Source organism: Quercus suber, unplaced genomic scaffold (assembly GCF_002906115.3).
Source record: "Quercus suber isolate HL8 unplaced genomic scaffold, Cork oak 2.0 scaffold_148, whole genome shotgun sequence".
Taxonomy (NCBI): domain Eukaryota; kingdom Viridiplantae; phylum Streptophyta; class Magnoliopsida; order Fagales; family Fagaceae; genus Quercus; species Quercus suber.
The window spans coordinates 605,424-630,601 of record NW_027069609.1 but is presented as its reverse complement, the minus strand read 5'-3'; the positions used below and the strand labels follow the sequence as shown (position 1 = coordinate 630,601).

Here is a 25,178-nt window from a genome sequence, read left to right as displayed (position 1 = left end):
TGCTGAAAACTGAAAATTGAAAACACTAAAACAAAATAATTTTTAAATGTGTGAATAGTACCATACGACCAATTTTATTTTTTTTTTTCTGAATAAAGTAGTTGTGGGTCCCTTGAATAGTGCGTGAACAGTGCATAAATAGTGCACTTTGTCTCCTAAAAGCTAAAATGTGTGCAAAGAAGAAAAAAAAAAAAAGGAAAATGCAAAATGCTAGACGCAGGAAAATAATTCATAGCCAAACATATATTTAAAGGACTAAAATGAAAAGTGGTGAAATTTAGAGAGCGAATTTTGCACTTTAGCCTTGTTTCAATTACAATAGACCGCATTATTAGCAATTATTTAGTGGATTAAAATTGGGTTCAAGTCTTACATACTCCAAAAGCCAATTGATTTTCTTAAAAAAAAAAAAAAAAAAAATTGAACTTTTATCTTAAAGATTAAATACTAATCTATAGGTTTGGGCTTCCAACCTCTCCTATGTTACAAATTAATTAAAAGTTTGAATGAATAAGAAAAAGTAATTATCAACAAACAAACATTATATTTTGAAAAAAATTTATTAAGAATTAAAAAAGTTATTAAAATTTTTTTAATTTTTAATTAAACTTTTTCAAAAAAATGATATACTATTATGTGCTGCAGACGAAAGTAAAATCCTAATTTTTAAGTTGAATGACATCTAGCAAATATCATACTCTAGTCCCCACGCTTACAATCAATTCGAAACCAAACAAAACCTATGAGTAGGGGGGGGGAAAAAAAAAAGATTCCCAACCTTTCTGTCCTATCTTTTGGTCGCTATCAAACTTCTTGAAAGTTACCAAAAGAAATAGAGAGCTTGTAACAGACAACAGTTCATGAATCCAAAATTTGAAACCCAAAAAAACACAAAAAACTGTATTTGGCAACAATATCCCCTCATTCTCAGATCTCTGCATCTGGACACCAGAATTCCCGATATTTCCTTCGGATTCTAGACGACAACAATAATGGCATGGCACAAAGTACAGAACCAACCAGCTTGGCCATGAGCTCAACACGCGCCCTATCTAACTCTCAATCTCATCCGTCCACTTGTCACCCCATCCAATGGCCCACATCAATCTTTCCCTGCCCTTATAACCCTCGCTCATGCCCACCACATTCTCTTCACCACAAACTCAACCCTCACAGACTATTTTCATTTCCTTTCCTCTGTTTTCCTCTGTTTCACTCTGTTTTTCTCTCTCTCTCTTCAAAATCATGCTTCTCAAGTCTGTTCCATCGTGTTCTCTCTTGAACCCACATGTGGAAACTCTGTCTCCTCTGCCACAACCATCTTCGTTTTCATTTTCTCCTCTGAACTCTTCGGCTGCTCTGGCTTCTTCGAGCCTACTTTTCTCTCCAGCCAAAAAAGACACAAACTTTGTGGTTTGTGCCTCAAAGGGTGGTGCAAATAGCAAGCCTCTGATCGGTGTGGTGTTTGAGCCCTTTGAAGAGGTTAAGAAAGAGCTCGATCTTGTTCCCACTGTTCCACAACTCTCTCTCGCTCGCCAGAAATATACGGATGAATGTGAGGCCGCGATTAACGAACAGATCAAGTGGGTCTTTTTTATTTTATTTTTTCAAAATTGTTTCTTATTTGTTCAGTCTGAAAGTTTGTGACTTTATGGTTATTTACTGTGTTGGGATTTTGATTTTCAATTCGTTTCTTGTTGTGAAAATGACAGTGTGGAATACAATGTTTCGTATGTCTACCATGCCATGTTTGCCTACTTTGATAGGGACAACGTTGCGCTGAAGGGTATTGCCAAGTAAGCTTGTAAAATTAAATCATTCAATTTTCATTTTTTATAACATGTTTCTGTTGCAAGTTTGTGTATAAATTATGTCTTACCGTTTTTTGTAAACAGGTTTTTCAAGGAATCCAGTGAAGAAGAAAGGGATCATGCTGAGAAATTCATGGAATATCAGGTTTTTGACTTATTGTTTTTAATACGTTGTGATTTTGTACTTATTGGGTTAAATCTGACTTGTGGTTTTGTTTTGTTTGGGAAATCCTCAGAACAAACGGGGTGGAAGAGTGAGGCTGCAGTCTATAGTGATGCCTTTATCTGAATTTGATCATGCAGAGAAGGGAGATGCCTTATACGGTATAGCTTCATTGGCCTATCTTATAAGTTTCATGTCAAACAGTACTTTTAATTACACATTTTGATATATTGAGATTAAAAAAAGAACTTTTGGCATCCAATATGTGTACTGTAACATTGGTCTTGAACAACTGGTCCTACATGTTTGCTTTGTATGAGTTTGTCTATAATATCTAGTTTTTCATTGCTGCATCTCTTAAGAGTATATGCTTGTTAGAAAATAGAAATGGATGGAGTTTATATAAGTGATTACATTTACCATAAAGCTTTCATGAGTATGTAGCATAAATACATTTTGGTTGTGTTTGAATTTGATGATTTGAAAGCAAGGGATTTGAAGAAAAATAGCTAGTATATATTGCTTGATATACTTTATTACAAGATGGTTTGAGTTTTGGAAATTTTTGCACAAACAAAAGCACTTGTGATGTATGAATTTCAAAATTTGAATCGACATGTTATCTTGATCATTTCAAATCTACCAATTATTTTATGAATTTCAAAATTTGAAATAATATCTTATCCTGGTCATTTCAAATCTATATATTAATAAAGCTCAAAAATTATACTTATAAAAAAATAATAATAATAAATTAAAGATAAAATATTCTGTTTAATTTCATCAATGGAACATTCAGACTATATATTGAAATACAAATCCTTCTCTCTAAATACCTCTATCCAAACAAACCATGGAATTTCTGAATCCAAACATGAGTCAGCACTAATGTTATCCTTTTTCTTGGTTCAGCTATGGAGCTTGCATTGTCTTTGGAGAAACTGACAAATGAGAAACTCCTCAACTTACAGAGTGTAATGCATCTCTCCTTTGTCCTTGTTCTTTGCTTTCTTTGAGTAGTGCACTTCATTTGCTTTGTTTAACCCAAAGCAAGTGCAAAATTTTGATTCAAGCACTTGACTTGATCAACAGGTGGCTGATCGGAACAAGGATGTGCAGTTGGTAGATTTTGTTGAAAGCGAGTTTTTATCTGAGCAGGTAAATTTTTTTCTCTATTTCAGACGGAATAAAATGATGAAAACTATATGTGCCAACCTTGATTAGTCTGTTAAGGATCATAGCTGATTCCAAAAAAGGTTTGGTTGTTGTTTTCTATATTCGAAATTTATTCACAAGAGTGTCAGTATGGAAGACACTATGGGAATATATGGTGCATAACTTTGATGTTGGCCTGATGGGGTTTCTTTTCTAGGTGGAAGCCATCAAGAAGATCGCTGAATATGTTGCTCAGCTGAGAAGAGTGGGCAAAGGACATGGTAGGAATCCTCATTCTCTCACTTATTTGACTACATTTTCCTTTCACTATCTTATTATTCAGTTTAGTAGATGTCTTTTCTTGTCCTCTAAGCTGGTTTGTTTTATGGATTTTCAGGAACCTGGCACTTTGATCAGATGCTGCTTGACGAGGCTTGATGATAAATCATTTCATTACTTTATGTTTACTTTTTTCGTGAGGGTTCTATGCAGTCTTTCATGTTAGTAGTTCTTCGTTTAAAGATGCTGTGAGGACTCTGTGCAGTCTTTCATGTAGAAGTTTTTCATTTAGAGATGCTGTGGTTAAAATTTTGTGACGGGTTAAAAAGGAAAAATGCATGTGGACTTTTTTAGTCTTCTTAATAAAATGTTAAAAGTTTATCGATGCTATCATATGTTAGTGTTCCTCTTTTTTTCCAAGCTAGTTAGGGGGAGTTTATAATTCCATCTTAATGTGCTTATTTAGAGAGTCATCTTTTCTTTTTCTTTTTTGGTGACAAATAAGTGCATTTATATATATTTCCATTTGGATATAGCTTTTTGTTGAAAGTTTATTTGTTTATTTCGTTAAATGAGAGATATATTTAAAAATTAAAAAATAAGGAAAAAAAAAAAGAAAAAGAAAAAGAAAAAAAAGAAGAAAGCTTTACATAGACAAGATATTGCCAAATAGATACCCTAATGCAACAAGAAACTTATGAATATTGCATTTGCTTGAATTGTTTTGAATGAAAGTTGGATATGTCATTCAGACATTGACTTGGTGCCTTTGTGATCTCACAAGATTAGGATGAGAATAGGATGGCCATTCAATACTCGTGGTTTATTCTGCAACCTGCACTTGTTATTGTGACCCATTGGAGAAAGTGAGGTGTACGAGTTTGTAGGGCTGGAAACGTTTTAATTGTCATATTCGTTGCTTGGCTCTAGGTTCCCTATCATGGGTGTCATTTTGGGTCACATTTTCCAAATATTTAGTGTTGGTTATGGTCTCTTTAAGATCTGTCCCCATCGTGTCGCTCTCTCTGCGAGGTCAGGGATAACAAATGTGAAGTTCATTAAAGCTAGTAACAAATAAACTGCAAATCCCACACTGCACCCATTACTATTATTTTGGAACTTTGCAAAATGAACTATCCGTTAATGAATTTATTGTTATAAGGTCTTCCAAATTGTATCGGGGTTACATAGTTAGAGAAAGATACATATATATATATAATTTATAAGATATATAGGAATTCTTAGTTTATAAGGACAAGCACCAATGTTTAGTAAAAAATTTGATAGAATACAATGTCTAATCTAGCACTCAGAATTTTCAGCCAACTCACACTATTTTCAGTAAACTTTATTCAACTCCTCTCAATCCAACTCTCACTATTTTCAGTAAACTTTATTCTACTCTCAATCCAAAACAAGCCATTAGTGCTAGTCATTGGTGCATCAAGACTAATTTATCAATTATTAGTGCTAGTGGCACTTGAAATTTTTCACTTTTCTCTAATGGGCGTTCGCATGATACATGACAACCTGTGTCCCTGTGTCCTATATTACAAACATAGGTGAGAGCGGAGTGAAAATTTGGTGGATTGTTTCGGTGTTGGTAGCAATTTCCTGTTTCAATACTATTGGATATACATATCAGTCACTTGTGACTCGTTTGTTTAGGATGCGATATAAATATTCGATTCCGTTCCTGATATGACAGGATGCGATATACTTTCAGAAAAAAAAAAAGGGGGATGCGATATGAATATTCTTTGACCGTTTCAAAGAAGGCAAAGGCGCCCCATGGTCCAAGAAATTCGGGCTGAAAATTTTTTATAATTTTTTATTTTGCTGAGTGGTCTGATATTACTTATTAGTCGTATTCTTTTTTTTAATCAGGTATTAATTCTTTTTGCCAAGTTCGTGGTTCTTAATTCTTATTCATGGGAAGATAAGGACCATGATAACTTGATTAAGATATTGTGGGTTTCACACCCTACTCACATATACACAATTAATAGTGATGTATAACCTGATTGAGTTTTAGGACACCTTTATTTCTTTTGTTTTTTTAGGTAACTTTCAAAATCTACTATGTGATTAATGAACCTATAAGAAAACAAACAGATAGAAAATTCTTATAAAACGTACTTTCAGGAGCTAAAATTATCATTTGCAATCACTTTATCGCTACTCTCAAGCATTTAGGAACTCTTCAAAACTTTCAACTATGAACCTGCCCATAGCTACCACGCATGTCAGCCATGTCAAAAGTATGGTTTCAATATACCACACAAAGCATTTGTTACAAGAGAAACTTACCAGGATATTACCAGAAACACCAAGAAATTTGTCCAGGTAAAGAAAAAAAAAACATAGACAATCAACATTAGTAAGTCCAGCAAAATTTAATTCAAAATAACAAAAGTTTAAGATCGGCTGTTCAACTTTAAAGTATGGAAAACATGACAAAAATTGGAACAAAAATCCAGGATCAAACTAAAAAATAACACTTAAGTCATTTAAACTTCATGACAACTTTTACCACAATATCTTATGCTGTGGACGCTGTTTGGGCTCCAAGCCTCTTCCTGGCCTCTTCAATGATGGTTAGCTTAATACCCTTACCCTTGGGAAGGGATACCCATGGTTTTGTCCCCTTGCCAATAGTGAACACATTGCCCAAACGAGTTGCGAATTCATGCCCAGTGGCATCCTGAATATGGACAGTCTCAAAAGTCCCCTTATGCTTCTCCCTGTTCTTGATGACTCCAACTCGTCCTCTGTTCCTTCCACCTGTCACCATGACTACATTCCCAACATCGAACTTGATGAAATCAGTGATCTTTTGGCTCTCCAGGTCCAGCTTGATTGTGTCGTTGGCCTTGATTAAAGGGTCTGGGTAGCGGATGGTTCGTCCATCAAAGGTGTTCAGGTATGGGATACCTTTTTGCCCAAACTGCACAGAGCGAACTTTGCATAGCTTAAACTGCAAAAGCACACTTAAAATGTCAGAATGGCACGGTTAAAGGATTTATGACCAAAAACATAGGAATCATTAATTATTCCACATAGCCACAAGTCACTATAAAATTGTTTACCATGTGTTTACAAACCTTACAAGTTACAAGCACAAGAACACTACAAAAGCAAAATAAAAGCAAGGGTTCAGAGGTTAAAATACAAAATAATTCCCTACAATTTGGCACCACAATTGAGAATATGATTCGGTTTCTACTAACTGGCATACACAATAATATGATATTTCTTCACATAAAAGCATACAATGCATGGCACTTCCATACACTGACAACTCCTTAAAATAAATCATTCTTAGTTAGAATAGACTAAATTTACTCACTCTAATGACATAAATCATATCATTCCTATAGAAAGATAGCAGAAAATATACTTGAGAGGATTGAACAGAATTACCTTCGCCTCTTCATCCCTGATTGAGTGGAGACGGAATCGGCCCTTGGTGTCATAAAGGAGACGGAAATTTTCATTCGTTTTGGGGATTGATACAACATCTGTCAGGAAAAAGTAAATACCAAACTAATAAGAACAATGGAATATATATTAGGACTAATATTACTCAACTACTAAAATGGAAGGAAGTGAACCTTACTGCCTCAAACCATTGAATTTTGTAATTCTGGTAAAAGAGAATCGCTAATTGCCATGAACTATTTTTTCATATCGCAGTAGCAACAGTTTATATGTGTGAGGTTATCCATTATATCCGTTCAAATCATATCATTCAGCTTAGCATTTCCTTTTACCGTCTATTAATTGGTAACTTTGCCTAACTGTGCCTTGCAAAACTTGCAAGGACATTTTTTTATTGATGAATTCAATATCCAACTTTTTGTGCGAACTTACATGAATAATACGCATAATAAGAATATAAGCACACAAACACAAATCAGAAAATTAGAACAATAATTCACGTAAGAACAGTTGATGCCATACCCATGAAACCTGCAGGATAGGTTTTATCTGTCCTGACCTTCCCATCAACCAGTACATGGCGTTGCATCAAAATGGAAATGACCTCACGGTATGTGAGAGCATACTTCAACCTGTTTCGCAAGATAAGGATCAATGGCAGGCACTCCCTTGATTTGTGAGGTCCAGAAGAAGGCTTGGGAGCCTACACAGAAAATAATAATAACAACAATAATAAATAAATAAAAATTCATGATACATATAAAAAGAAGAACAATGCAAAGTAGCATTACAGAAGGAAAACAAGCACTCAAATTTGACTTACAAATGCACCACCAAGTTTGTCGAGCATCCAATGCTTTGGGGCATTGAGCCTCTTCAAATGCTTCTTCAATCCTCTAGCCTGTTATAGCCATAAGCGTGAAGTTCAGAAAACCAAAAATCCAACTTAAATACAAAAAACTTAAATTATAATTCTAACCTATGAAAAGATTATGCAAAAAAAAAAAAAAAAACAGCATGTAAATTCAGATGGGTAATCACCTAAACCTCTCTTCATGGTCGTACTTTTTCTAAATGAAGAAAAAAAAAACTAGCCATTTTAAACATGCTTAGTTTGAAAATTTCTCAACCAAACAAAGAATTAACAAAATGTTTGTCGGTTGTTTCATAAACGAGTACACGATGGGATCTAGGACTGCTGCACAAACATTAAAGCAAACATGTAATTGGGTCTCTCTGAATCCTAAGGGACCTAATTACCCAAATGATAAGTTCATCATCAAGAAAATTAAACCCACCATGGTCACAAATGCCTCAATCAAGGTTTCACTTTATAAATGAATCTTTAATTTAGAAATTCCTAGCTAGTGATTCTGAAGGCCTCAGGAGATCCACGAGGTCTTGGGTTCAAAACTTGTACCCAGCTTCTTGGGGCCACCTCCAAGTGATTCCTCCCTGTAATTAGTGGGACGGGAAGACTAGACGCACTCAGGGGAATAGTCAATTTCTCAAAGAGCTTTCGACACCCGCATTATCAATTATATATCCAACAATACGACCTAATTTTGATCGTTTCCATATAAGTTATTGAGACCCTGCTATAATCTTTTCTCTCATTTCCCAACCAAAAATAATAACCAAACACTAAACAAGTTCCTAACAATTCCATTTTTTTCAGATGAGTTTTTTGCATATCTATATTGAATCATGCATCATTCACATACATTATGTAATAACTCCAACTTTTTTACTTTTATTTTAATTAATTTTTTTTCCTATTTCCCACGTTCAAATGGTAGAGAAATATGCATTAGGCACTACGAAATACTGAAACACGCAATTCAAATTCAATGGGGAAACCTAACAAGCCCTAAGAGAAACGAAACCGAATAAACATGTTTACACTTTACAATCTAAATACGAACTTCAAAACCATATGTTTGAAACTAAATCTGTGCTCAAATAAAAATAAAAAAACATTATGAATCTGAGAGAGAACATGAAAAGAGTTAAGAAGTGGGGAACGAACCATTTTGTTATTGTGAGCTAGAGATCTCTGGGGAAGTGGCTCAGCCTCGCTCAAGCGCTCTTAGAAGTTAGAAGTGAGATCCTCTTGTTCTGAGAGAGACACAGAGAGAGACTCCTAAACCCTAATATCGTATTGGAACTTGGGCTGGGCAGTAAAAATTTAAGAGATCTCTTATGGGCCAGAACTGCCAACAAGAGCCCAAATTCATTAGCCTTTTTGGATGTGAATGGGCCCATGAGTTTCGGCCGGGAAAGTATAGGAGATAAATCAAGAAAAGACAAAAACTCTAAAATAAAGTTCAGAATATAAGAAAATATGTTCTTAATGCCATTTTTATTTTACAACAATGTGAAAGTTTTTTTTTTTGTTTGTTGGGAGAACGAACAATGTGAAACTTTGTTGTTTTGGTGTTTTGTCTCACGTTTGGAAAACAAAATGGAAGGGGGTGCTATACTTCTTGTTTTTGTTAATGTCTCTTGTGGAAGCAAGAAATTAACCCAAGCTTAATTGCTTGCTAATGATCACAATTAATTTATATTAAGGGTTCGTACAATCCGCAAGGGAGAATTTGAATAAGAACTAAATAACTCTCAACTTTGTGAAATTGTGTCAAGGAATTTATTTATATAATTTGACTATTACATTGCTCATTGTCTGTTTCACTCCTCTATTTTTTCTCTTTTGTCTTTTTGTAAAATCGTTCAAAAATCTTCTCTTCGTTTGTCTGTCTTCTTTCTTTTTATACTCTCCCTTCTTTTTCTTCTTTATCCTTATCCCTTGCTTAGTTTTCTTCATTTTCTTCTCCAGTATGTGCCATAGTAGGTGGTCTTGGTATATTTGGGTAGCCTTATGTCCCATTAGGCTCTTCTTTTCTTGAGATTACGATGAACAAAGATTTTTGGAGCCTTTTGTTTTATTTGGATAAGTTACTTATTGCATTAAATGCAACTCTGTTAGGTTAGCGGCGGAGCCAAGATTTCAATTCAAGAGGAGCAAGATTAGAAGTCAATATTAAAAAAAAAAAAAATAGAAAAAAAATCTATATTAACAAAAAAGAAAGCAATAGCAACTATAAGTGTCATACAAAAACTAATTAAACGTAAACTATAGTTAGACATTTAAGTTAATACTATAAAATAAATTGTGGAAATAAATTAATTTGAAAATATTAAAAGTATAGAAATTTACTTGCAAAGTTGTATACACATCTCACTATCTTTTCTTGATTGTTTTTGAAACTATAGGTAAAATTCGACTTTCTCTTTATTTTTCAAAATAATTAAAATTTTTGTTCATAACATAAACCCAAAATTTAAAACTGAAATGTCAAGAAATTGAGGACAAATAAAAATTTGTGTAAAATATAGGACTATCAATTGAAGTCATAAGAAAGACACTAAAACGCATTATTATTATTATTATTATTATTTTTCTAAGCTTAAGTGCATGATAATTAAAAGCTAACAGCTAATAAGTCAAAGCTCTTGGTGTGTGTTATTGTGTCTAAGAGCATTAGCATCAGAAAATGCTACTCTATTCTATTTTACCATCCCAAAAATTTACTCTATCAATTATACCATCTTATTATATAATACTTCCAGTATCCCAATATTTTATTTTCCTATTCTACTCATTAAAATAATATATCTACACAATAAAATAATATTTTCCCCAATCATCATCATTTATTATTTCTTTCTCCCAATTACCATCACAATAAAATATTAGTTTTTTTTTAAGAATCGTGTAGCATTATTGCAAAAAAAATTGCAATACTTAACAATAACATTTTCTGATGCAATATATTTTAGGGTTTGAAATGCCAAATATCCTTTACATTTGACATTAGCATTTCCCACGCTCTAAAGGAAATTATTCCCTTTACTCTTGCTTGCGTCAGGAACCTTTTTTCCCCTTTTTTTTTTTTTTTTGTTTTTTTCCCTTACACAATGTCATTGTCTCATTGACTTATTGGGCATTAGGTAAGCTGGTCATTTTTCCTTTATTTTAGTAGGGCCAGGAAGCTTTTTTCCTGGTTTGTGTTTAATTTCTGCATCAAAGAGGGTAAAGCATTTAAAAAAATTCCTAATAGTACATAGAGTCAGGAGTGGCACTTGCCACCCTCCTCCCTTGTGTTAGGTCGGTTGTTGTGGATTTACCAAGAAAATCTGGAGGACATCCTCAGATATTTTGTGTATATCTCGGCAAGATGCTTTGACATCTTAGAACACATACAACCATTGGCGTGGGCAGTATATTCAATAGGCTTTTACCTTGGTCACTTCTAGTGGTTTGCTCATGCTTGGATCAATGGTGATGAACCCTGTTAGGTTGGATTCCAAGGTTCGAGGTCTTTAGGATGTTTCTGATGACTTCTTATTTTACCTTTGGTCAGTACTCTGGGGTATGTGCCTTTGTAAGGAGGCTTCATATCTCAAAGAGACGCGTTCTGTGCTTGTTTTAATTTAAGGCCCAATGTTTATTTGGGTAATATGTACCATCTCCCTACATCTCTAATTCAAGAATTTAAAACATTTTTTTTAGAATATTAATTATTTTAACACACACACAAAGGGGAGAGGAGACAAGGTTTTAAAGAAATTAACAGTGGTGTATATCCACTATTATATGTTCCACTTAATATTTGGTTTAATGTTGGACTAAATTTTGTGTGGGTTTAATTTTTTTAGTTTAACTTTTGTGTGGGTCTAATATACAGTGCGCATCTGGGTATTATACCCATAGTTTTCAAGAATTTATTTGCATCGTATTTATTAAAGAAATAGATTTTGGTACCTTCCATTAATTTTTGTTGTAGGCATTTTGTCCATTGGTCACTATTAAATCCAATAAAGAATGCGATAATTATTATGTTATAATAATTAATAGTTATAATAACAGAGGAGAGGGGTTTTGAACCCTTGTTCTCATTGTAAAGGAAAAAAAGTAATGTTATTAGTTACAAAGCTTTTGCAATTTAAGAAATTATTTTTCTTATAAAAATAATCTTTGTGCTGTTTATATATCTGTTTTTCTTGCCCTTATCCCCTGTTCTTCCCCACTTCATGATGGCATTTTGGCTCCATTCTTCCACACTTCATGATGGCATTTTGGCTCGTTGATGCAATGCTCAAGAGCAGGGGTGGCCCAACAAACTTTGAGGCCTAAGGTGATATATTTAAATGGGGCATTTTTGTTATTAATTAAATAATATTTAACTAGTTTTCAATATCATTATATTTATATAACAAAAATGTTTTTTTTTTTTAATCTTGTAATATTTTTTTTTTTGGTTGAAGAAATGCTAAAACTATAACAAATTTTACTAAAAAAAAATGTACAAATATTGTAGCAATGAATGTAATTAATGATAATTCAAAAAGATAATAAAAAAGTATTTAAAATTGTAATATTTTTAGCATTATTCAATTCTTTGGTACTTCGTAAAAGTAGAAGAAAAATGTAAAACTATTTTTTTTTTCTATATCTCAAAAAAAAAAAATTAAAAAAATATATATCTCAATTTTTGCCCCAACATTTGGGGGCCTTTCTCTAGTAGGGGGCCCTAGGCGATTGCTTAAGTGGCCTAAGCCTAGGGCCGGCCCTCCTCAAGAGAAGTGCTACATTCATAAAATTTTCATAATAAATTATAGGTAGTTAGTTATTATTGGTTTAAATTTAAACTTACCACTGAGATTAGGGATGGCAACGGGGTGGGGCAGGGTCGAAGGATGGGGTCTTTGTCCCTGCGCCGCCCCGTATGACGGGGAAAACTTTCTCACCCCATCCCCAACCCATGGGGCCCCACGAAGCCCCATCCCACCCCATAAAACCCTACTTTTTTGTTAATTTGCCCTACAATTAGTACAATTTTTTTTAATGAAACCTATTTCATTAATAAAATATACTTAAAATTACAACTAAATTTATCCCATCAAATCAAATCAATTTTTAGAAAAAATGGATAATTACAGTAAGTATGGCCCGTTTTCACTTTACCTACCCGTAATTTAAAACTTTACACTTTGCCTACTTGACGTTAGTCCCGTTAGCCTTCCGTAACCTAGCTCTCCGTTTGCCGTTTGAAAAACACATATTTAGGCAAAAACAAACTCTTTGATTCTTGTTATATTTGTTTTTGCTAGAGCAGGGCAAAAACAAATATAACAAGAATCAAAGAGTTAGGGTTTTAATATCTATGGAAAAGCTCTAAAATTAAAGAAGGGAAGTTTGAGTGATGGTCAAAAGCAAGATTGTATAGTTTCTCAAGAACAAAGAATGGAAGCTGGTTTTCATTCTTTGCAAGTTCCTTGCTTATGGTTCGTCTCTGAAAGGGGAGCATTGTGAGTTTTCACATGATTGGAAGGATCCTCCAAATAGCGTAAATCTTTTGATCTCAGCTTGATTTCATTATATCTGTCCATTAATTTTCATTTAGTAAGGTTTCCTTCTTTCTTTATCATTGGCTCTTGCTGGCTTTTTTGGTTACAGATTTGCACCTATTATCATAAAGGACTTTGTGCATATGGTAGTCGTTACAGATACGAACATGTTAAAGCTTCTCGAGCTCATTCTTCTGCATCATCTTCATCAACAAATGCACACCAATCTCTCGTTTCGGATATGGTTCCTCCGAGTAGTACTAGATCTGTATTAGGTGGTGTAACACCTGTCCCAGGAAGTCCTATGGAGATAGGTGTGGTGGGTCTGGGTTTTGAAGAGGGGTTTGCTTTTGTTTTGGTTTGAGATTTGAGAGAGAACTAAGGTGAAGCCGTGTATGATTTTTGTGAATGACTAAAAGTGTCTGAAAGGATTTTTGTGAAATTAAAGTAGAGCACTTTCAAGTGAATTATTTTTGTAAATGTTTTTTAGGATTTGTGCGAATATGAAAGTTTTATTTGGATTGATTGGCTCAAGACTATTCATACAAAGAAGAAGTGTGTTCTTGAACCCAAGCTACAAAACCCCCTTTTTGATCTTGTTTGTTTGAGTTTTTTCTGTTATTTTTTGTTTTTAGAGGACAGAGACATAAAAGTAAAGATAAAATACATTTTTACCCCTGATTTTAACAGAGGTAGGTAACGGATTGAAGTTCAGGTGGGCAAAGTGTAAAGTTTTAAACCATAGGTAGGCAAAGTGAAAACGGGCCATACTATAGGTGAGTTTATTGTAATTATCTCTAGAAAAAAATTGAATAATATATCCAAGTGTTTAATAAGACAATCACAAAAAAAAAAAAAAAAAAAAAAAAAAAAAAAAACTCATAGTAGAACACATAACAAAATAAAGGTGAAGAATCACATTGGGTAGAATAAAATAAGCTAATATTGATATGTTAGTTTAAATAGTAGGGTTTTAGGGTATGAAAAATTTACAATTATAACTCTTAACAACGCGGGGTGGGACGAGGATGGGGCGGGGTGGGTCTAAAAAGTCTAAACCCATCCCCGCCCCGCCTCGCAGTGCGGGCTAAAATCTTGCCCCATCCCCGCCCCACTACCTTTGCGGGGCGGGAAAAACCCACGTGGGGCGAAGCTAGGAGGGGCGGGGCAAAATTGCCATCCCCAAACAGCATGTCTCCATCAAAGTTTAAAATTACACTAATTCATGTGAATGTGGAAATTTAGAAATTTTCTTCGTTACCTCTAATAATGCATTGGTTGCTTTCAGCAAGGAAATGCATGCAATAAATAAAGGCCTACTAAATCCATATCATGTCGTTGTTGAAATAGAGTCCAAGCTTTAAATTCATGAGCTAAATGCTAATTCAAGTTTTGCGTTTTCCTTCAAGTCTTTCACGAGCATTCTTTCTCATGTTTGCAAGTATTCTATTGTGATGTGCAAACTATGTTGGATCAAAATATGAATGTGGATCGGTGTTCTTCAACGATCACCTCAATGTGGAAATATAAGGCATGCAATGACTGACCCATATTATTTACGACGTTTTTTGCAAGTTGAAGGGGAAAAAAAAAGAGATGTATATTTCTCCAAGTTTCAATTTGCAAACAGGGTCACTTTCACGCATTATCAATTGAAGAAAGTCCTTTCGTTAAGACAATATTGTCGATCACTTCGAAATTTCCTATCACTGAATAAAACAATGTTTTTTTTCCCTTTTTTTTTTTTAATTATAAATGTTAATAGAGCAGGATGGGACATTGGTACTACATATGATGCATAGGAAGGTTGGGGCCCGTGGCATAGCTAAATGAATTAAGGACGTGATTTGCTAAGATACAAATAAGGAAATAACTAACAAAGAAATCAATCAATTATGGACGTGATTTGCTACTTCCCAGCTTCTAAGCCTGGACTTCTACCGAAAATAGTCATTATCGTTGATTTGGGTCTTCTGTAGACTTCTAGATAATTGCTGGTAATAGAATATATATCTTCTGTAGGACTTATGCATGATTGGCAAATTAACCTTAAATAAGGAAGCCGTGGATTCACATAATTAGTTACCTGTTCTCTGAATTCTCAAAATCACGCTTAAGCTTTACCTAACATTATTTTAAACTAATAAATAAATAAGGGTATAAAAGTCATTTAAAAAATTCTTTGTAAAATTAAAAATACAGAATTCACCTCATTTTCCTAAAATTTAGCATACCTATTTAAAATTTAAAATACTCAACTTCTACACAAATACAAAGTACAAATGTCCACCACCACATACATGTTCTAATCCTTATATTTTCTTTTATTTTTTGAAAAAATAAAACTTTTAAAATTGTTTAGAAATCTCTCTTACTCAGTTACTCCTTAACAAAACTTTAAAAGTCTTAAGTTTTAACTTATCTAAAATTTTAAAACTTAAGACTTTTAACTGTTCACAAACACAATTGCCAATATTTCCTTTAAAAAAAAAATTGCTTACACCTATACGTCTACCCACATTTTAATCTCACTTAAAGTTATAAGTTAAAATTTATTTATTTTTTGATACACTTGCTAGATTGGGTTAGTTCAATTTTAACACCAAAATCAATGGTTGAAACAAACTTTTTAGAGGGGTTTTCTAATTTTAAAACATTTTTGTTGAGATTCAATCATCCTTGTTCATGAATTATTACTTGAGACTTGAAAATGCAATTTGAGTACGCTAAACGGCATGTCTCCATCAAAGTTTTAAAAAGTACACCAATTCATGTGAATGTGGAAATTTAGATATTTTAGTAGATACCTTCAATAATGCATTGGTTGCTTTCAGCAAGGCAATGCAAACGATATAGCTCCAATCAATCCATATCATGTCAATGTGGAAATAGGGTCCTAACATGAAATTCATGCATCGAATGCTAAGTCTAGTCTTGCGTTTTCCTTTTAAGTCTTTCACGTGCATTTGTTCTCTAGTATGCAACTATCATTACTTCATAGAATTAATGTTTCAGCATCTACCTAAAAAAAAGGTCTAATCAAAATATGAATGTGCATGAATCAGTGTTCTTCAACAATCACCTCAATGTAGAAAATTAACGCATTGACTGACTCTAACTCAAATTATTTAGGTAGTTGTTAGCAAGTTGAAGGAAATAACAAGGATGTAGGCCTATTCAGTCTTTGTCATTGCAGAAATTAGATTCACTAATTCGAAAGCATATTTCTTTACGATTCAATTTTCAAACAAGATCACTTTCAAGTTCTTGGATTATTGACTGGTATCTTCTAATAATATCTCCAAACTCTTATTGGCACTAGGGGAATGGATTGAGAATTCATAGTGTGACCCTATGGTATCATCTATCAATTCGTAGTTGCTGGGTCCAAGCTTCTTTGTTCAGTCTTTTCTTACTTTTATATATAAAATTCTATCTTCTTTTTCAAAAGAAATAATAAAATAATAATGTTATTAATTAAATATTGTGAAAGACCAAAACAAATGAAATTTTAATAAGAGTTAACAGACAATTTAATGGAATACTAACTAAGGTCTTAATTGAATACTTTTAAAATTTAGAGAACTGAATTTAACAAAAGCAGAATTAGAGTACTGAAATGAATTATGGTGAAACATAGGGGGTGGGTTTTGTATTTTAGCCTAAATTATAATGACTCTTTCTCCTAATCAATGCAATTATTATTATTATTATTATTATTATTATTATTATTTTATAGACAAACATCTAAAACTAGTTGAGGACTGTAGGGATGGCAATAGGGCGGTGCAAGTCCAAAGGATGGGGTCTTCACCCCCGCCCCGCAAGATTTTGTCTTGCCCCATCCTTGCCACGCCTCACATGATGGAGAAAATTTTCTTGCCCCATCTCTAACCCTTGGGGCCTCACGAAGCCCCGCCCACCTCGTAAAATTCTATTTTTTGTTAATTTGCCCTACAACTAGTACAATTTTTTTAATGAAACCTATTTCATTAATAAAAATATACTTGAAATTACAATTAAATTTATCCCATCAAATCAAATCAATTTTTAGAAAAAATTGAAAATATATCCAAGTGTTTAACAAGACAATCATTAAAAAAAAAAAAAAAAAAAAAAAAAANCTCTTTCTCCTAATCAATGCAATTTTTATTATTATTATTATTATTATAGACAAACATCTAAAACCAGTTGAGGACTGTAGGGATGGCAATGGGGCGGTGTGAGTCCAAAGGATGGGGTCTTCGCTCCCGCCCCACAAGATTTTGTCTTACCCCATCCCCGCCACGCCTCACCTGATGGAGAAAATTTTCTTGCCCCATCTCCAACCCTTGGGGCCCCGCGAAACCCTGTGCCCACCCTGTAAAATTCTATTTTTTGTTAATTTGCCCTACAACTAGTACAAATTTTTAAATGAAACCTATTTCATTAATAAAAATATACTTGAAATTACAATTAAATTTATCCCATCAAATCAAATCAATTTTTAGAAAAAATTAAAAATATATCCAAGTGTTTAACAAGACAATCATTAAAAAAGAAGAAGAAAATCTCATAGTATAACACATGACAAAATAAAGGCAGAGAACCATATTGGGTAGAATAAAATAAGCTAATATTAATATGTTTATTTAAATAGTAGGGTTTTAGGGTATGAAAAATTTATAATTATAACCCTTAGCAATGCGGAACGGGATGAGGATGGGAAGGGGTGGGGCGGGGTGGGTCTACAAAGTCTAAACTTATCCTCGCCTCGAACAGGGCTAAAATCTTACCTCGTGGTACGGGGCTAAAATCTTGCCCCATTCCCGCCCCACCACCTTTACGGCGCGAGAAAAACCCATGTGGGTTAAAGCGGGAGGGGCACATTAAGTGGGGCAGGAAAAAATTGCCATCCCTAACTAAGATTACTTTTTTGTCACAATAATAATAAACAATAATAACTTGTTATTTAATATTTATTATAAAAATATTGTAAAAATATTATGAATATAGTATTTCTCAATACTCAATAGCATGGGCATGGCAAGCTTAGAGTGACCGATTTGCTTGAGTGGGGAAGACGTAGTGAAGGCGATGTGCTGATGTAATGCTCAAGAAAACTGCTGATAAGTACATAAATATTTTCATAACCAAAAAAAAAAAAAGAATTTTAGAAAAGAATAAAAAAAGCCAGATGGCGTTCTTTGATACGGTCAATGCTGTCAACGTTTTGAATATTTAAAAAAGAAAAGAAAAAGCTCGTTATCAACAATTTCCCTGGCGACGCACACGGATTATTTTGCTTTCCCCATCCAACAACACGCAGAATCAGAGTCTAATTCTCACACACACGACACACCTCTTCTTTCTTTGTTCTTCCCTCACGAGCGAGCTAACACTTGAACACACAGTAACGCAGAGAGTATGAAGAGGGCAATTCATTTTGTTCTGCTACTGTTTTTATCTCTGTTGCTTTATTCTTATGCTGAAGAAGCTTTCGATGTGCGCCAACACTTGTCTACCGTCACCAGGTCCCTCTCTCTCTCTAGATCACGCATTAATCGTTAAGATATGAAATTAGAAATTAATTTTAACGTTTTAGGTTTTGAACTCTTTTGCTTCGCTTTGTTCCTGAAATTTTAATCTTATTCTGCGCTTAATTGCTGGTTCGGTTGTAGCATTTTGAGAGATTTAGTGTTACTTAATAAAAAGATCCATTGATCTTTCTACCCTGTTTGGCTGCCGAGAAAGTTGAGGAAAAAAAAAATTAGAATGTTAGAATTATTGGGTTTTTTTTTTTTTTTCCTATTGTTGTGGCATATGAGAGAATTAAAAAAAAAAAAAAAAAACCCTCACATTTTGATGTAATATGAATCAACAAGTCTAAAGACATTAAAATTTTCATATCTGGTAAGTTGTTAGTGATAGATAAAAAAAGTTATCAGTGGTGAGCCCAGATGAGAATCAGTAACAATAATAGAAAAAAAAGCTTCATTTGATGTTTCAAAGAAATATGAATTGCTTTTCCATGTGTAGTATGCGGTAACATGGAGTGTTGTGCAAAAGAGTAGTAGAGCATATGATTGAGCTTCTGGTGTTGTTTAACTAATGGCTATGTTTCTTGATATTTCCGTGCAGATACGGTGCTGTGAAAGGAATTGCTGATAATTCCATTATAGCTTCCAATATTCCTGACGGGTGTACTCCTATCCACATAAATCTTGTGGTAATTTTACTTAACAGTTTTAGATCAGAATTTGAATATAGTAGTGTTCTTGGGGTAACTCCACTATAGAGTTCTTGAAATTCTATCTATCTATTTTGAAATGAGGGGATTGGATTATTTTGCGTCAGTAATATTTAATCAAGCACTGACTATTGGCATTTTAATATCTATTCAAATTACTTGATGACCTTGAAAAATTCAATTCCTCATTTCAAAATGGATTGATAGGATTTTGGAAAGGGGCACTATTGAAGTTAATTTATGTTTTTGTAAACTAAAAAAAAACCTAATGCAATTCTTATTGTCAGGCAAGGCATGGAACTCGCTCTCCCACTAAGAAACGGATAAAAGAGTTGGACAATTTGGAAGCTCGTCTGGAAGTACTTCTAAGAGATGCAGAAGAACGGAAATTGTCTTTACAAAAAGTTCCTTCCTGGATACAAGGATGGAAATCTCCCTGGAAAGGAAAGCTGAAGGGTGGAGAACTAATTAGCAAGGGAGAGGAAGAATTGTATGCTCTTGGAATCAGGATTAGAGAAAAATTCCCAGATCTTTTTAATGAGGAGTATCACCCTGATGTTTATACAATAAGGGCAACTCAGGTGAGCTGTGTTTTAAGTTTTCTTTCGTTCAATCATGTAAAAAGTTCCTTCTATTGAAATGTTTACTCAAGCTTTTGCTATGAAAGACTATGTGAGAAATTGGTAGCAAGTAATAATCTACTGGTTTATTATCATTTCTCATTTTGGAGTTTTGCTTATGGTGCTTTTAGGTCTCTCACCCATAAATTTCTTTTTTGGGTTGAGGTGCCAAACTGGTCAAGGTTGATTGCATCATTTTGGCTGTGATGGTCTAGGATTCTTCTCTTTTCTGGTTAGGCCCCATGAACTTATGTATCTTTGTCTTCTAATGAGATAGGTTCCTCGGGCATCAGCTAGTGCGGTGGCATTTGGAATGGGGCTTTTTATCGGGACAGGAAGTCTTGGACCAGGACGTCATCGAGCTTTTGCTGTTACTGGTGAAAGCCGTGCAAGTGATTTATTGCTAAGGTTTTATGAATCTTGTGAAAACTACAAGGTATTTATGATATGTAGAGAAATGCCTATGATTGATTATGTTGGTTAGATATTCATGCTGGATAAGGTCATCATATTTTTCTGAACTAAAAAAACACATTAGCTCCTGTTATACTAGGAGTATTCATTTGTGCGCCACCCATTTTAGGCTATAGAAGAATACAAAAGGTCGCACTTGTTTGCGTTACTTTTTGTAATTTACAATGGACTCTTCTTTTTGGTGATGAAATGTTTTCCTTCACTGCCTTTATCTGCACCTGTATTCTGCCTTTCTCTTGTCTTTTAGGCTCCCTTAAATGATGTTTCTTAAACCTATATTGATAGACTAGTTCCCATCTTAAAAAAAAAAAAAAAAAAAAAAAAAAAAACCAATGAAAGAAAGAAGAAGAAGAAGAAGAAGAAAGGATTGGCACCTAAAGTTATCTTATTTGGCAGTTTCAGGGTTCTTCTTTAGAAAGGTTTCCCACGTTATAAAAAAAGAAAGTGTTCTATATGTATGGGTGCATGAGTTGTATTTACCTATCACTAATCCCCCTAAAAGAGAAGGCTAGTTCATAGATTTTTGGGTGGTGTAGCTACATTGCAGTCACGTTAATTTACATACACTGATGCAGGATTTCAGGAAAAAGCAGGAGCCTGCTGTTGGTAAGGATAAGGAGCCTATTCTTGATAAAATTACCTCTTCATTAGTGAGTCGTTACATGCTGAATTTTACGAGGCAAGATACTTCTTCTCTCTGGTTTTTATGCAAACAGGTAATCACTTTTTTGCTTTCCATTTTTTGACTGACCAAATTCTGGTTATTGCATGTGTCTAGAATAAATTATGGTTGATGTTCAATTGAGATTCACCTCCATATGCAATTATCGTGCTGGTTTCCCAATTTGGCAGGAAGCATCTTTGTTGGACATAACTGATCAAGCTTGTAGTCTTTTCACCCCTTCTGAGGTACGTGAGATATATATTTATATAATCTGATGTGATTAAATATTTCATTCTTGTTTTGCCTGATTTTTTTTCTTGGTAAGCCATGTACAACTTCTAGTTTACACCTCTATGAGATTTTTTTTTTTTTTTTTTTTTTTATATTATAAAAAATCTGCAATGTCACCTGCTATTGTTAATAAATCGTTGCTAATTAAGGCTATTGATGTCTTTGTTATTTGGCTGAAAAATAACAGAGTTTGTATACGTTTGATTTGACACTGGAAGAAAATGAATATATGTTCTTCCACCTTTATAATTGAGATATTTTTTGTAAAATTTTGTATCTTTTTTAAAGTAACATAAGTTAGGAAATCATTCTTGTATCTTTTCATTATTATTTTTTTTATAGGCTTTCTAATATGCAAAATTTATAATTGTGTTTAGATTTCTTTGTTGGAGTGGACAGACGACCTGGAGCTGTTTATATTGAAGGGTTATGGTAATTCATTAAACTATAAAATGGGAGTGCCATTACTTCAAGATGTTTTACAAGCCATGGAACAAGCTATCAAGGCTCAAGAAGGTAATATAGATTTTCTGGTTTTCTCTCTACAGTGTATTGCATCAGATTGTCTTTCTGTGTCTTCAAATTCAATGATAGGAGATTTTTTACTTTTATTATTTTTATTCAGCCAGTGGTGGCTCAAAGTGGGGAAGTTTAGTTAAGCAGGGTAGGCCTGGCACGGCTACTTGATAACGTCATCTCACGGGCATATGTCAATACCTGTTAGATTGGCCCTTAGTCTTGCACTCTTTTTTGATGATATTAATCCTTATCACTAATAGTCTGTTATTACCTATCAAAAAAAGAAAAGTAGAAACATTTGTAATATATGTCAAGACTCAAGACCCAAATCCACCTTGCATCTATATTTGGACATTGTTCATTTATTAGGGAAGATTTTGTAAATTTACTTCCAAGCTTTTTTGAGAAAAAAAAGGAGCCTCATCTTCATTCAAAAGCTATCATAATTCCTTCTGGCAGTAATTCTTTTGCCACTTCTGTCTTTGTAGAAAAACATGCTCCTGGAAGTTATGAAAAGGCACGACTTCGGTTTGCACATGCAGAAACTGTTGTTCCCTTCTCATGTCTTCTTGGACTTTTTCATGAAGGATCTGGTGAGTGCTTAACATTCTAATTTTCTCTAATGATGTGTTTTTGTGTGATCTGGAAGCAGTTTTCAAGCATAATTGTTTCTGGTTCCTGGGTTCTGCTATGGGCTGTCTTATTTGTAGGTTCTATGTTTATTATTACAGGATTTCAACAAATACAAGAAGAAAAATCCTTGGAACGACCTCCAAAGCCACCCCAACAGAGAAATTGGAGGGGCAGCGTTGTGGCTCCTTTTGCTGGGAATAACATGCTGGTTCTGTACAGCTGTCAAGCTAACTCTTCAAGCAAGTACTTTGTGCAAGTACTACACAATGAAGATCCCATTCCATTGCCAGTGAGCATTTCCCACTCCCTTCTATTTTTATATATGACTACTAATATATTTGGAATTTTAGATCCACCTTTTAAATTTAACACAGAGGACTTTGGTAAAATATGAATTGCAGAGTAAATATTAGTGAATGTATTAACTATTCTGTCATCATTCCGTTTGTCAAAGTTTTGGATATCCACTATTTCAAGCTGTAGTTCATCTGTCTCTGATGCTGGATTGATGCATTATTGAGTTCCGATACCAATTTTGATGTAGGTTTTTTAGGAATTCAACACTAAATTAGGGTTCTTGATGAGATTTTGAAGGGTTCTTGATTAGGGTTAGATGTTAAGGGTTTGGGTAGGGTTTAAAAATATTGGATCTTGAATGAGTTTAATGGCTGTTTGGTGTTAAAACATTGGATAGAACAAGAAGAGTTCTTCTACGGGCACAACAGAATCTCATAGCATTTTTACAACAAGCTGAGGTGTCAGCTTCATAGGTCAAAATAAAATAAAATAAAATAAAGAAAGATTATACCTGAACCCACCACAACTCAAATCAAGGGTGTTGTGAAAATGTTGTGAGATTAGACTTTCTCGAACAAGAAACAAAGCAAGATAAACCCTAGGAACAGTAAAATGGAATTTTATTAAAATCAATCTTACTAATTTTCCCTTGAATTCATAAAGACTCTTTTGTAGGCTACTACCAATATTTTACTCTTTAAAGGACTAGGACTGCTAATAACCTTTTCTCAGAAAAAATAGGATTCCTAATAACAAGGAGAAGTAATTAATAACTTATAGACCAAATAGAAAAAGGACTCAAAACATAAAGTAAGACTGATGGACCTCAGTACAGCTCATTCCAAAAGATTTAAAAATTTCCAAAATACCCCTATTTTAGCAAAACTTTATTAAAAATATAAAACTAAACCAACAACTTTTTAACTAATTAACTTAAAGAACTTAATACTAAGCCTAATAAATAAAGATGCCCAGAACACCCTAAGAAAGATGGCACAAAGACCCCACATTGAAATCAGACCGTAATTCTTGAATCTTTTGATATCTTGTGTTTCCTTCCTTGTACAGTGCAATATGTCTTTCTGGTGTTTGCTCATTAACATTTTGTTGTTTGTTGAATAGGGTTGTGACAGTGATTTCTGTCCATTTGAACTTTTTAAGGTACTAATATAATCCCAATCTTAATACTCAAAGAAATGATCACTTGTCATATGCTGATTATAGAATTTATTTTATTATTTGCCTCTCTTCAGGAAAACATAGTTTATCCTCATCTAAAGTCCAATTATAATCAAGTCTGCATGGTAAAGCGGGAAACACCAGAGCAGAAACCTTCTATGGCCAGTAAGTTATCACAGCTTTTCCAGCTCTTCTCGTTGGGGAATGATGGTAAACAGACTCATGAAGATGAATTATAGTTAATTCTTCAAGAAAGGAAGGAAATATTCTTAATTTCTTTTTCCTTGTTGGCATTGCCTTCTTAACATGATTTTCAGCGACAGGCAGCTCTTCCTGATAGCTGAGTTCAATTTTGGATGGCTTCCATTGCTAAAACAGAAAATGCTGTGTCATGACTTGATTTTGCTAGTTTGAACCATATTCCTGACCCAGAAGTTTTTAGTCAGGAGTATTGGAGGTGGGGAGAGTGATGTTGTATTATCTGTATCCAGATTGCCTAGTGGTTATACTCCAAACACAACATCACTGACTTGTGTCCAGTGTTCGCTTCAAATAGTACTTGGGGTAGTAGGTTTCATTTTGTACTTATTGCTTCAAGTATTTGTTCTCCATGGAGAAAGAATACATGTGTTCACATTGGCCTCTTCAATTTATAATAGCATCCTAAGAGATAACTTCAGATGGTTTTTAGTGGCCAAATATACAAAAAAAAGTGGGTAAATTATGATGGCAAATTGTATGCTGCAGTCTTGCAGAGCAATCACTTAAATGGAGGCAAGATGGATCTTAGATTTTTACTTACAGCGTAGATATCCCAACTCAACAAGGGTTCAGCTCATACAATTATCTCTGTCATGATATAAGCTCTAAATGACCATGTTATATTTTTGCCATGTAATATTCATTTAGCCTGGATGGGTTGATGCATACTTCTAAACTACCTTTTCCGTGATGCCATACAAATCTCACTCTCAATACATGTATATGCCATATCTTGCAATTGGTACGCAAG

The 25,178-nt window shown here is 33.9% G+C and overlaps 3 protein-coding genes across 4 annotated transcripts; 2 read left to right on the top strand and 1 right to left on the bottom strand.

Moving 5' to 3' along the window:
* The first annotated feature begins 882 nt into the window (after positions 1 to 882).
* LOC112026682 (ferritin-3, chloroplastic) lies at positions 883 to 3,801 on the top strand. Its single transcript, XM_024059374.2, has 8 exons — positions 883 to 1,583; positions 1,713 to 1,796; positions 1,896 to 1,956; positions 2,048 to 2,135; positions 2,887 to 2,948; positions 3,067 to 3,132; positions 3,347 to 3,410; positions 3,527 to 3,801. The coding sequence occupies exons 1-8, from the start codon at positions 1,135 to 1,137 to the stop codon at positions 3,565 to 3,567; spliced, it is 915 nt and encodes a 304-aa protein (XP_023915142.2). The 5' UTR covers positions 883 to 1,134; the 3' UTR covers positions 3,568 to 3,801.
* A 1,984-nt stretch (positions 3,802 to 5,785) lies between these two features.
* On the bottom strand, positions 5,786 to 9,012 carry LOC112026667 (small ribosomal subunit protein eS4z). Its single transcript, XM_024059358.2, has 5 exons — positions 8,879 to 9,012; positions 7,673 to 7,750; positions 7,372 to 7,552; positions 6,832 to 6,929; positions 5,786 to 6,385 (listed from the first exon to the last, which is right to left on the bottom strand). The coding sequence occupies exons 1-5, from the start codon at positions 8,879 to 8,881 to the stop codon at positions 5,951 to 5,953; spliced, it is 795 nt and encodes a 264-aa protein (XP_023915126.1). The 5' UTR covers positions 8,882 to 9,012; the 3' UTR covers positions 5,786 to 5,950.
* Positions 9,013 to 18,504: 9,492 nt separating this feature from the next.
* On the top strand, positions 18,505 to 24,845 carry LOC112013110 (uncharacterized). 2 transcript variants are annotated; one of them, XM_065777110.1, is made up of 12 exons: positions 18,505 to 18,773; positions 19,381 to 19,468; positions 19,777 to 20,070; positions 20,387 to 20,545; positions 21,159 to 21,299; positions 21,436 to 21,492; positions 21,916 to 22,054; positions 22,546 to 22,650; positions 22,789 to 22,979; positions 24,110 to 24,148; positions 24,241 to 24,331; positions 24,484 to 24,845. In XM_065777110.1, exons 1-12 carry the CDS (start codon positions 18,667 to 18,669, stop codon positions 24,501 to 24,503), a joined length of 1,431 nt encoding a protein of 476 aa, XP_065633182.1. In that variant the 5' UTR covers positions 18,505 to 18,666; the 3' UTR covers positions 24,504 to 24,845. The 2 variants fall into 2 exon arrangements, with proteins under 2 accessions (XP_065633182.1, XP_065633181.1); XM_065777109.1 differs by having other exon boundaries at positions 24,241 to 24,845.
* The last annotated feature ends 333 nt before the right edge of the window (positions 24,846 to 25,178 follow it).